Source organism: Schistocerca cancellata, chromosome 6, assembly GCF_023864275.1.
Source record: "Schistocerca cancellata isolate TAMUIC-IGC-003103 chromosome 6, iqSchCanc2.1, whole genome shotgun sequence".
Taxonomy (NCBI): domain Eukaryota; kingdom Metazoa; phylum Arthropoda; class Insecta; order Orthoptera; family Acrididae; genus Schistocerca; species Schistocerca cancellata.
Genome location: NC_064631.1, coordinates 511,097,021 through 511,110,800, shown reverse-complemented (window position 1 = coordinate 511,110,800; position 13,780 = coordinate 511,097,021). Strand labels below are relative to the sequence as shown.

Below are 13,780 nucleotides of genomic sequence, written 5' to 3'. Positions count from 1 at the left end.
TTTCACACTGAGAACTTGTACACTCATCTCCACATGGGACTTACAAATACCCTGCTGTGTGGATTTACTTGAAGGAGGGAGAGGGGCAGTATATTGGGCTCTAAAAATCTATGATATAGAGGTTAGTTTTCAGATTACCATCAGTACATTAGATTAAAGAGACCACACATTACATTATTTCCAGTTAGACCCCTGAGCCACACACATACTGTTTGTCCATTACACCTTTGGACAATGTAGTCTGCTGTATTGTGACCATCATGGTTGCATCTAACAGCAGTGTATTTCAAGCTGAAGGTGTTTATGTCTGAGAGATGACAGTTCTACTCTCAGCGTGACTGTAATAGCATTATATACTCATTGCAGTCGAAGGTGTTTGTGTTTGTCAGCAGTGAAATCTGACACAATGATGGGTGTGCTGCCAGTGTAGACTGTAGCGTAGGAAACCTAACTATCTATGCGGACAGATTCACACCTAGTAAATAACACCAGCACCAAGCCAAAATGGGATGTGAAGGGGAGAGGGGCAAATGTAAATGGCCTGTTACAGTCGCATAAAGAAGGAGGTGGTCACCTACTGCTGTGGTCACATTGTCTCATCCAGGAGATGCACATTCCTGTAAGATCCCGTTAAATTTTCACTTTGTTTGGTGATTTGTCACCAAATTTGACACACTTCTGACTTTTCCATCAACATGAGTGCATGTTTCATAGCATTTGTGTATGCTCACTCCACATCCTTTTCACTTATTATGGGTACACTGTTCTGCATTCTTAAGTTTGGTTTCATTAAGGCTATTCTTTCTGGCTGTTGCAATTTTCACTAATATCTGTGCATTTCATATTGTAATCATAATATGTTCAGTTTCTTAATGACACATTTTTCCTCCTTAGCCTATGACACCTAAACGAGAATTTCCCCCCGTCCTGAGTATAATGAATGTTGTCGAAGGTTCTACTGAAGTTATCAGAAAAACAACTTACCAGTTACTTAAAAATGTTGGCAATAAGAATTTCTGGAAAGATGCTCTCAGGTAAGAGCCATTTTTTTTATTAATGGTTGTAGTTAGAAATGCTGACTTCTTTACAAATATTTTTAGAAAGTAAGATCATTTGTTATGTATGTGAAAGTATTATATACCTTTCTCTGATCTGCAATGTTAGTTGTACAGTATATGAGTAAAATAAATCAGAAATAAGATATAATGATAATAACTAGAACAGCTACCTGCATCTAATATTATCATAATATGTAGACCTGTATATAAAAATATTACCATGATTTGAGCTTTGTTGGGGAGAGAAGATGGGGATTTGCTGCATTTTCATGTAGTGTGTTGTTTATGTGTACTTGGTAATTGTTGTTGTTGTTGTTGTTGTTGTTGTCTTCAGTCCAGAGACTGGTTTGATGCATCTGTCCATGCTACCCTCTCCTGTGCAAGCCTCTTGATCTCACCAGAGTAACTACTGCATCCTACATCCTTCTGTATCTGCTGAGTGTATTCATCTCTTGGTCTCCCTCTACAGTTGTTACCCACCACACTTCCCTCCAATACTAATTTGTTGATCCCTTGATGCCTCAGAAAGTGTCCTACCGTCTGTCCCATTCTTTTAGTCGTGTTGTGCCACAAATTTCTCTTCTACCCAGTTCTGTTTACTATCTCTTCATTAGTTACATGATCTACCCATCTAATCTTCAGCATTCTTCTGTAGCACCACATTTCAAAAGCTTCTATTCTCTTTCTGTCTAAACTATTTATCTTTCATGTTTCACTTCCATACAAGGCTACACTCCACACAAGCACTTTCAGAAAAGACTTCCTGACACTTAAATCTATACTCAATGTTAACAAATTTCACTTCTTCAGAAACACTTTCCTTGCGATTGCGAGCCTACATTTTGTATCCTCTCTACTTTGACCATCATCACTTATTTTGCTCCCAAATAGCAAAACTCCTCTCTACTTTAAGTGTCTCATTCCCTAATCTAATTCGCTCAGCATCACCTGATTTAATTAAAACTCCAATATCCATGTTTTGCTTTTGTTTATATTCATCTTATATCCTTCCTTCAAGACACTGTCCATTCTGTTCTGTTGCCCTTCCAGGTCCTTTGCTGTATCTGACAGAATTACAATGTCCTCATTAAACTCCCGGGCTGATAGGCCATGGTCGAAGTATAAAACTGTCTCCTGACGTTTCGTCTCCGACTGCGGGAGACATCCTCGGAGGTAAAATGGCGAACTGCGAAGAGAACTCGAGGAAGCTCTGATCATATAAGCAGTACAGAGGGTGCCACAGTCGATCACGTGGCGTTGGCTATGAGATTGTCTCTGGTGATGCCAACATTCTCGATTTAAAGTAATCGATCATCAAAAGCGTACCCACCTAGACTTTATGCTTTACCCAAAGTTCATAAACCCGGGATCCCATTGAGGCCAATTGTCAGCGCTTTAGGTGGACCAACACATGAGTTAGCTAGACACTGTGCCTCAATGCTGCAGCGTTATGTTGGTAGGACGGACAGTCATATTAAAAATTCAGCTCATTTCATTGACAAGTTAAAGGAAATGAGCGTAGGCCTGGATGATATCCTCATCAGTTTTGACGTTGTGTCGTTACTTACCATGATTCCAGTAAACGAAGCTATCTCATGCATAGCGGATTTTTTCCTACGGATATTGTGGCATTATTCCGACACTGCCTCACCACAACCTACTTTCAATACAATAATGACTTTTATGAACAGATTGACGGGGTGGCTATGGGCAGTAGTCTCAGTCCTGCTGTGGCTAATTTATTTATGGAGACTTTTTAACAACGGGCATTGCAGACTGCCAGTAAGAGACCAGCCAAATGGTATTGCTATGTCGATGACACATTCGTAGTATGGACACACGGAGCAGAGGAGTTGGATGACTTCCTGACACATTTAAATAGCATTAATCCAAAAATTCAATTCACTATGGAGACGGAAAGGAATGGGCAATTGAATTTCCTGGATGTGTCTGTGATTAAACGACGGGACGGAACGTTGGGCCATAAGGTGTATAGAAAGCCCACACATACTGATCGTTACCTACATAAAGATTCAAACCACCACCCTAGACAAAAAAGAGGTGTAATGAAAAACTTTGATAGACAGGGCATACAAACGTTGTGAACCTGTTTATTTAAAAGATGAGATTGAACATATACGGTCAACTTTCGTGAAGAATGGTTATTCCAGCAAGGATATAGATTGAACACTTCGCTCTAGGCAGAGAATCAGGAGCAACGACGAACAACAGTCGCCCAAGGGCAGAGTTTTTCTTCCGTTCATTAGTAAGGTCACAGATCGCATTGGGAAAGTTTTAGACAAGTATAGGGTGGAAACTACTTTCAGACCCACTTGGAAAATAAAAGAATTTTTAAGGTTGGCAAAAGATGCATGACACCCTTTGGCTACACCGGGGGTATATAAAATTCCTTGTAGTTGTGGACAGGTTTAAATCGGTACCACAAAGAGAAGTGTGAACACCTGTCTTGTTGAACATAAGAGGAATTGCCGCCTGGGTCACACGGATAAATCGGCCGTAACTGAACATGTTTACCAGGAAGGTGATCATGAAATAAAATTCAGTGAGACAAGCGTCATATCAAAAACCTCGCATTATTATGCATGCTTATATAGAGAGGCTATCGAGATTGATAAACATCATAATAATTTTAACAGGAAAGATGAAGGTGTTAAACTGGATAAAATTTGGATGTCAGTGTTGCACCGCAAGCGTGACGATAGATTACTTTCAATCGAGAATGTTGGCATCACCAGAGACAATCTCATAGCCAACACCACGTGATCGACTGTGGCGCCCTCTGTACTGCTTATATAATCAGTGCTTCCTCGAGTTCTCTTTGCAGTTCGCCATTTTACCTCCGAGGATGTCTCCCGCAGTCGGAGACGAAACGTCAGGAGACAGTTTTATACTTCGACCACGGCCTATCAGCCCGGAAGTTTTAAGTGAAGACAATACCGCTGTGAAAGCTTACATTGTATGATCAGAATTACAATGTCATTGGCAAACCTCAAAGTCTTTGTTTCTTCTCCATGGATTTTAATTCCTACTCCAAATTTTTCTTTTGTTTCCGTTACTGCTTGGTCAATATACAGATTGAATAACATCAGGGATAGGCTACAACCCTACCAACTTGGTAATTTGTAAATTATAAAAGCTGTTATGCATAGGTAGGTGGAACATATTGTCATGCATTTATTTTCTGAAACATAATGGTTCTTGTAGAAAAGAAACCTTTGGCTCATCTCAAAATTGAAAACTAAAACACTGCTGTTTGAACAGTTAAAAGTATTTAATTTAATTTATACAAATGTAAAGTGATGCAGATAGCTCCCTTGTTTAGAAAATATTAAACACACACACACAGGCACATTTAAAAAAAGTGTCAGATTTATGCAGGAAATACTTACGGGCTGAACAGAGGGAGGTGGCGGAGTGGAAGAGACTGGATTCGCATTTGGATGGATGGTAATTCAAATCTGCATGTGACCATCCTTGCTGAGGTTTCCTGTGGTTTCCCTAAATTGCTTAAAGTGAATGCTGGGCTGATTCTTTTGAAAAGGACATGGCCAATTTCTTTCCCCATCCTTTCTGTGTCCAAGCTTATGCTCTATCTCTAATGGAAGTTAAGCCGTAATCTTCCATACTATTACTGGTCAACACTAGAAAAAAGTTTTATAAACATATGACCGGAAACACACTTGACAAGACAGAGACCAATCTGTCCTGTGATATCCATCTATCTGCTGACTCTACAGGTAACGTTCTGAGCAGTTACCACTAGTTCTGACACTTCATTCTGTCATCTTTCTCAAAGACTCATGAACTTGTTTGAACATACCAAACTGTTGTTGGATTTGGTAACATGGGCACTATCTGTTAAAAACTATCAGTATAGACTCATGTAATACGGTATTGACCACTAGATATAATGAGAGCCAGACACACTAGCATAAAAGGAGGGAGAGAGTATTGTGTTGTCAGCAGAGAAGATGTAATAGCAAAATGGGTCAGACAGAAGTGCTCAGTGACTTCAAATGGGGACTAGTCATTGGATGTCACCTGAGTAATAAACTCCTCAGGAACATTTCAACTCTTCTAAAACCGTCAGTCGACTGTTGATGATATGACTGTGACATGGAAGTGTGAAGAAACTACCATAGCTAAACCAAAACCAGGCAGACCTCTCTTTTACTGATGGTCAGGGACTGTTGAGCACAGTAGATGTGTCTGCAAAAAATTACATGAAATCAGTGGAAGAAATAACTCGTGAGTTCCAAAGTGCTACCAGCAGTCCAGGTAGCACAGTGACAGTACATAGAGAGTTCAAAAGAATGTTATACAATAATTGAGCAGCACCTTATAAGTCACACATTTCTGTAGTTTGTGCTAAGCAACAGTTGAGAAAGTGTAAAGAGTGTCACCACTGAACAGTGGATGACTGGAAATGAATGATTTGGAGCAGTGAATCATGTTAATGAAAGGGTTTGGTTTGCCAAATGCTTTGAGAACATTATTTGCCATCATGTATAGTTTCAACAGTGAAGTACAGAGAAGGTGATATTGCAGTATAAAGTGTGTTTTGTTGTTGGTGTGTGGTCTCCTTATTGCACTGAAGAAAGTACTAAATGTGGAAGGATATGAACGCATTGTAAAACATTGTTTACTGTCTACAGTAGCTGGACAGTTCTGAGTCAATGATTGATTGTATCAGCAAGGCAAAGCACCCTGTCGTAAAACAGCATGTGCGAGGCAATGGCTTGTGGACAGTGACATTCCTGAAATGGACTGGCCTGCCCAGGGTCCCAACTTGAACCCAAGTCTTGGGATGAGTTAGAGCGTCGACTTCACTCCAGACCCCAGTGTACAATATCACTACCTCCTATGGTTTTGGGTGTTGAGGAAGAATGGGCTGCTATTCCTCCACACACATTTGGACACCTCATTGAGTGTCCCCCACATAGTTCAAGCTGTCATAAAGGTGAAGCATGGACAGAATCTATTTTAATACCCACCAATAGGTGTCCAAATAATTTTGATTGGATAGTGTGTGACACACGTTCCTTCAATGTTTGCATCTTGTCAGTGGATGGTGGATATAGCAGTGCCTTTAAATATACCCACAATCAGAAATCTAAGATATTAAGCTCGTGTGAAGAGGTAGACCATGGCACTGGACCATCTTTAACAATCCATAACGTGTGTGTGTGTGTGTGTGTGTGTGTGTGTGTGTGTGTGTGTGTGTGTGCGTGTGTGTGTGTGTGTGAGAGAGAGAGAGAGAGAGAGAGAGAGAGAGAGAGAGAGAGAGTGTGTGTGTGTGTGTGTGTGTGGGTGTGTGTGTGGGTGTGTGTGTGTGTGTGTGTGGCTCAAAATGGCTCTGAGCACTGTGGGACTCAACTGCTGAGGTCATTAGTCCCCTAGAACTTAGAACTAGTTAAACCTAACTAACCTAAGGACATCACAAACATCCATGCCCGAGGCAGGATTAGAACCTGCGACCGTAGCGGTCTTGCGGTTCCAGACTGCAGCGCCTTGAACCGCACGGCCACTTCAGCTGGCTGTGTGTGTGTGTGTGTGTGTGTGTGTGTGTGTGTGTGTGCGTGCGTGCGCGTGCGCGTGCACTTGTGCGCACACCCACACACACATGCACATGTTAGAAACATTTATACTAGGTGTAGAAATCACCTGATGCACTTCGTGCAAAATCAAAGCTGTTGTCTTTACGTCAAAGTAATATTTGTTATCTAGCATGGGTAATTTGTTGCACAGAAATTGGTTATAATTAGTACCTGTTAATTTGCCCAGTAATGTGTATGGCTCTTTGAATGTGTCACCCACAGTTTCTGCACGCACACACACACACGTAATTGTTGTTGTTGTTTCCCACACTGTGTGAATCCTGCATCCATAAATAAAATTCAGAGTGTGATCTGTAGATCTTCAGTGTTCATTCTTCAAATCTATTAGCAAAACTGTAATCTAATAGGGTGTCCCTGTGGCCTGAAAATATGCACAAGTTGTAAGTGGTATGGATAAAGTAACTGCTCAGCAGGATTATCTATCAAGAGTGTGTCCAGTTCTTTGTGCACGTTTTATGATCATCTTCTTCTTATTGCAAAACTTTCTCTTTCATATCTGGCATGCAAACTGTGCAAGGTCTGCTGCTATTTCTTGTCTTTGTTGCAAATGATGCTGTCTCTGCAAGTTACTGGAACAACCTGCTGAACTTTTTTCTATATGGAGTATGGCACTAACATTATTGTGTGTCACAAACCACAAATGCTTTTCAATTAATTCCATTAGCTAATCGTTGCAGAAAGCAGTAGTTGCCATTTTCTGCTTGGAATAATCAGACTTCGTTTCACTGTTTATGGTGTTCAAACTTCAGGGAGTATCTAATCTCATTTTGTTACTATCACAACCTCAAAACAGTAAATACACAATGGGTGATGTTGGAGACAGTTGTAAGAGCTTTGTCTGACAATAGTGTCACAGTGAGAGGACAAAACATGGAGACACACAACCGGTAAGATATTAGCATGAACAGGATGACAGCCCACAATACTGAGTGTTGACCCTTCTCACCAAATGCAAAATGGCCTATATCTCACTAGGTATTTATTTCTAGATATTTATGTTCGTTTTATCTCTCCCCTCCTCCCTATACCTCCATAGACTCGAGCTGTACTATTCTCCTGTAAGAGTATGATACACTTTTTTGTAAACAGCTTGTATATTTCATTTCAGTCACTAATGTTTGTTTGACCTATTAATGTAAGCTGATAATAACTAAAAGGGTAATCACAATACCAGATGTTTTTAAGAAATGACATAGTTTAAGGACATCATTGTGCTTTTCATTCCCCTTCAAAATATAGTGGTGTTCAAGCATGGAAGGGGCACATACTATGTTTGTAGCATGAACTCCAAAGCCTGATATAAAAAAGGTCATGATTTTTTAAATGTGTACATCCACATGCTTGTGGAAATATGTCAAGAAGTGCAATATGAAGCTGTCCTCTCATGGGATGTGGAAGTGCAAGTGGATGAGGAGCCAGTGATCGCAACTTCATGGGATTCCACAGTCCACTACACTGTGAAGTATGAGATGAACAACAGGACATGTCAGATCTTTGCCTCGTGTAGAGGAATGTGGCCTGTGAGATACGACGACATTTTTACATCACTAACATAACTTAGGAGCTGCCATATTGTATCGAGTTAAACTTCATGTTTGGAAGTTGTTGCTTCTTCTTCTTCTCCTCCTCCTCCTCCTCCACCTCCTCCTTCTTCTTCTTCTCCTCCTCCTCCTCCTCCTTCTTCTTCTTCTTCTCATCCTCCTTCTTCTTCTTCTTCTTCTTCTCCATTTTATTACTATTATCATTATAGAGTATGTGACGTTAATACAAGATGTTTCAAAACATCAGTAAATTCGGGCTCTTTTGAAAATGCTTCATTTTAGGTACGATTTGTTACAAGAAAGTGACAGGAAGCTACATATCTGTAGTTAAAGGCTTCCTGTACTTGATGTTTTTAGTATTATGACTTTCGTGCTATGAAAGTATACTGCTTCAATGCTGTGGCACAGTGAAGATGTATGATAAGTGCATTGTTTGGCCCTCTTAGGAGAAGTTAAATATCAAATAATGCCTTTCCAAGTTACAGACAGGCACAATTAAAAGACGTTTACATAAGGCTTTCAGCTGCAGCCTTCATCAGTAAAACACACACACACACACACACACACACACACACCTACACACACCAAACCAAACAAGCACACCTCACACCTCTAATTCCGGCATCTTGGGCCACAATGCAACAATCACATGGGATGCAAGCAGCAATCTGAAGGGGGCTGGGAAGGGGAGGGGATAGTAGTGTACAGTTGGGGAGAGAGACAAATGCTGTCTGGTGGAGTGTGCAGGGACTAGACTGCCAACAGGCTCACCATCAGGAGACTATGGGGCAGGGAGGTGGGGGGGGGGGGGGGGGAAGAGAGAGAGAGAGAGAGAGAGAGAGAGAGAGAGAGAGAGAGAGAGAGAGAGAGAGAGAGAGAGGAGTGGAGAAAGACAGCAGATGTATTGGCAGAGAGCTGTAAATAAACAGGGTGGGAGGTGAGATTGGGGAGCAGATGGCTGGATGGGGGGTAGGGGGGGGGGTTGACACTGTTGGGTGGAGATTTTGGGTACAGTATGTTAGTGTAAGTTGAGGCCGTGATAATTATGGGAGCAGAGAATGTGTTGTAAGGATTACTCCCATAGGTGCAGTTCAAAAAAGCTGATGATGAGGGAAGGATTCAGATGGCTTGGGTAGTGAAGCAGCCACTGAAATTAAGTGTGTTACATTCAGCTGCATGTTGTGCCACAGGGTAGTCTAATTTGGTCTTGGCTACACTTTGGTGGTGGCCATTCATCCTGATACACAGTTGGTTAGTAGTCATAACAATATAAAAAGCTGTGCAATAATTGCAGCAGAGCTGGTAAATGATGTGGCTCCTTTTGCAGGTGGGGTAGGATAAACCTATGACAGGAGTGGAATAGTAAGTGCTGGGTGGGTGGATTGGGCAGGTTTTGCACCTTGTTCTTCCACAGAGATATGATCCTTGTGGCAAGGGGTTGGGATTGGGAGTGTCATAGGGATGGACTAGTATGTTATGGAGGTGGGTTGACAATGGAACACCCCTTGAGGAGGGGTGCGAAGTATCTTGGGTAGAATGTCCCACATTTCAGGGCATAATGACAGGTAAGCCTTGGCAAACCATATGATTCGGTTGTTCCAGTCCTGGGTGGTACAGGGCGATATAAGGGGACACTCCTTTGTGGCCGGTTCTTGGAGCTGGTGGGAAGATTGGGAGTGTGAGGGGAAATGGCTCGGGATATCTGTTTGCGGCTAGGTCTGGAGTATGGTCCCTGTTCAGGGGATAGTCACTGTCTGTGAAGGCCTTGGTGAGACCCTCAGCAGACTGAGCAATGGAGTTTTTGTTATGCAGATATGCCATGTCCGGTTACCAGGTTGTACGGGAGAGATTTTTTGGTGTGAAAGGGATGACAGCTGTCAAAATGCGAGTACTGGTGGTGGTTGGTAGGTTTAATGTGGACAGAGGTGCTGATGGAGTCATCAGAGAAGAGGTGGTCAGCAAACTGGGTGGAGGAGGACCATGTGATGCAGATGGGAGAGAAGATGTTGAAGTGGTGAAGGAATGAAGGTAGAGTGTCTTGGCCCTGAGTCCAGACCATGAAGATATCATCAGTGAACCAGAACCAGAAAAGGGCTTTGGTGTTTTGGGATGCTAGGAAGGTCTGCTCCAGATGGCCTAGAAAAAGGTGCCATGCTGGTGCCTGTGGCTGTGCCGCAGATTTGTTTATGTACCTTCTCTTCAAATCAGAAGTAGTTGTGGGTTAGGATAAAGTTAGTAAGATGTATGAGGAATGATGTAGTGGGTTTATGGTCTGAAGGACTTTGGGATATGCAATGTTTAATAGTGGTAAGACCATGGGCATGAGGGGTGTTGATGTATAAGGAGGTGATGAGTAGGGAACCAGGAGGTTAAGGAGTGGGGACGGTGGAGAGTTGGTGAAGAACATGGTTGGTGTCTTTGACATGGTATGCTAGATTACAGACAATTGATAGGAAGTGTTGGTCAATGAGGGCTGAAAGTCTTTCAGTGGGGGCAAAATAACCAGCCACAAGGGGTGTTCAGGATGTTGGGTTTATGGGGGAGCATTTAGAATGTGGATTACAGGGTGCCATAGGGGTGAGGAGGGAAAATGATTCAGGGGAGGTGTTCTTGTAGGGCCTAAGGCTTTAAGCAGGGATTGGAGTTTGTGTTAGACTTCTGGGATGGTTGTGAAGGTTGTGGCCAAAAGCCTGTAAATATCTTTTAACAGTGCCTCTCTGCAACTTGACGTGTCTTCTTTACGGTAAGTAGCAATCTGTCTTTTCCTACATTGTTGATATTTCTTCCTGGAGTTTCCATTGTTTGAAACAATGACTTTTGTTTATACAGTCTTTACACAATGTATACTATATATGGAGGTCTGGCTGTCACATCAAAGCCATGGTGTAGTTTGTAGCATGATGACATGTGAGAAAGAAAGGTAGCAGGTGCATGTCCTCTACCATCCAGACTTTTAGGAAAATATAATAGTTCTTTCTTATTAATTTAACAGATGTATTATTTGTTGCATAGGCCAATGATTGGAATCTTAACCATGGCAGCCAGTATATGTTGGAAAGTAAACACAAGCTACAGGATGGAAGGTTTTCTTGTTATGAAACTTCATGTAAAATATATGTACTTAGTCCCGATTTTTTTATGGATTGCTTCACATTTTTATCTTGCCAGTAAATATCATTTTTGGTGATGATGAGCAGCTCCAAAACAATCTCCTTTCCCATACAAACAAAATTACAAAACTAATCTAAATCTTGAAATCTGTGTAATGACATAAGTTACTTCAGAGTCCTGGTAGTGAAAGCAACATTGAGAACATGGATATTATACCTGCACTAGCTGACATTAGACACTGTACATTAACTATATTCAATGTAAAACCAAAAAAGGGATGAAAATTTGATAGAGTTAATGAATAACTTCTATAGTATGTGTCTCAGATGATTGCACAGCATTATGTAGGGTTCCTCTACTGGCAATTTGCTGCTCAGGTCATCGAGAAGCCCAGAATCTTCTTCATGATTTTCTTCCTCAGCATTCATAATGGAGTTAACAGACAGTTTTATGTGTGTATATTTTTGTAAAGAAACTGTGTTTTACGTGGCAGATGGAGCCAGGAACTCCTGACGAAGCATGCTGTGGTCACAAATCACAATGACGAGTATGTTCCATGAGATGATGCAGGTCATTTCAGAATGTGCAGCAACCACAACTTGTGCCATATTTGGTGTGCTTTGCAATGAGGAACATGTCCCATATGAGGATGGTTTAACTCATAATGGAAGCAGATTAGTTGCATTTAGAAAGTGTGAACACTTGGATCATAGTTATTTGAAAAAAAGCACAGACAGAGTCTTGTTACAAAAAATGGGAGCTGTAGAATTAAGAACAACTTAGATGTAATAAAGAAACTTATAGATGTTAAGATTCCAACAAATGCAAAGTTAGTTTCCTGTGATGCACAAAGCTTGTTCACAAGCACTCCTGTGAAAGATTGTGTAGTTATTGTGTCACAAACATTGTATTTGCACATCATTAATGTAGAACAACATATGAGTATAGTTAGTAAAACAGAATGTTGCTTAGATCAAAATTATTACTGGCTTTGAAGGAACTTATCATCCCCCTTGCTAGCAGAAATGTTCATGGACAAGTGGAAGAGTGATTTTCTTAAGAGTGAACCACTGGAAAAACTTGTTTTGTATTGCTACATATATGTCGATGGTACCGTATTTACTCGAATCTAAGCCGCTCTTTTTTTTCCGGTTTTTGTAATCCAAAAAACCGCGTGCGGCTTGGAATCGAGTGCAAAGTAAGCGGAAGGTGCCGCCACAACTAACTTCTGCCGTTGAAAATATGTAGCGCTACACAGGCTTGCTTTGCAGGCACAAAGATGAATACTGGCGCCAAAACCTCTGCGTCAGTTAAAAAAAAGTGGAAGACGAGCTTTTTTCTCCGCCCCGAGTTTCGACCACTGCATTTTCATACATTATCCAACGAAACAACGAAGTAAATACAAATTCCGTATTGTCCATCTTCGAATGTAGCAGCATTTCAATGTACTACGAAAATCCGACTGGCAAGACTGTTCGGGGTTTTTGTCAATATGGCTAACTCTATGTTCTGAATTTTTTTCTACCTGTGAGAAGAGATGGTTGCTAATAGGAACTTTTACGAATTGTGAATCACATGCAGTATTCTCTTCGCCATAAGAATAATACGAATATAAACATTTTGCGATGTATTCTTTCGTGTTTGCTGCTATCTCATTTAAATCCTATCTGCCTAATAAACTACGAAACTAGAGTGAGACAACAGCAAACGCGGAAGAATATACATATCATGTTTTGTTTATATTCGTATTATTCTTATGGCTAATAGTGATACATTCAGAAATGAAGCACGGCAATTGACTAGATTTTTAAATCTAAGATGACTAATTTCTGTGCAGAATGTAATGTAATGTACTAAAGCGGCGTCTGCAAAGATTTTCAAATGGGGAAACATTTTCGCTAAACTCTCGTTCAGAACATCTTCTATCATACGCAGTCTATTATTCGGTTCTTGTTGATCATTATCAAAGAAAGCAGCAGTGTAAGTAACAATAAATAGCAGTCTCTTGCCATTGTTTCGCAAATGAGACAATTCCTCTCTCTCTTTTAAGCCGCGGTAGTGCGCAGAAAAGCAGGCCATGCCACGAGCGGCGACAGGCCATGAACACGCACTATCAGAATGCGACAAACAATGCATGACACAGTACAGTAATGCATTTTCAGCTTAGAGTGACGTTAACACCTATAACAAAGAAAATGGCACTTATCAGATCAAAGAAAAATAAGCAATCAATTCAAACCAGACGAAGCACGTGAAAAAGGAAGGGTACCCATATCAATACGGACGGAGCGCCTACCGCATAGCAATGGCTACCTTGTAAAGCTTAACTGCTAAGCTTACGACTCGAACCAAACTACTGTAGTTGTATCGTCATTCATTCGACCTAAATTGTGTCTCATATTACAATGGACCAACTTTGTTTCGATTTGGA

General features: G+C 41.1%; 1 protein-coding gene across 2 annotated transcripts in view; it reads left to right on the top strand.

The window, feature by feature from the left end:
• LOC126190945 (NBAS subunit of NRZ tethering complex-like) overlaps positions 1-13,780 on the top strand; it is a 410,919-nt gene that overhangs the window by 220,883 nt on the left and 176,256 nt on the right. For both annotated transcript variants that reach the window (XM_049931590.1, XM_049931589.1), the window contains exon 27: positions 895-1,034. In XM_049931590.1, coding sequence (XP_049787547.1) covers positions 895-1,034 — 140 coding nt within the window. The remainder of the gene's footprint in view (positions 1-894; positions 1,035-13,780) is intronic.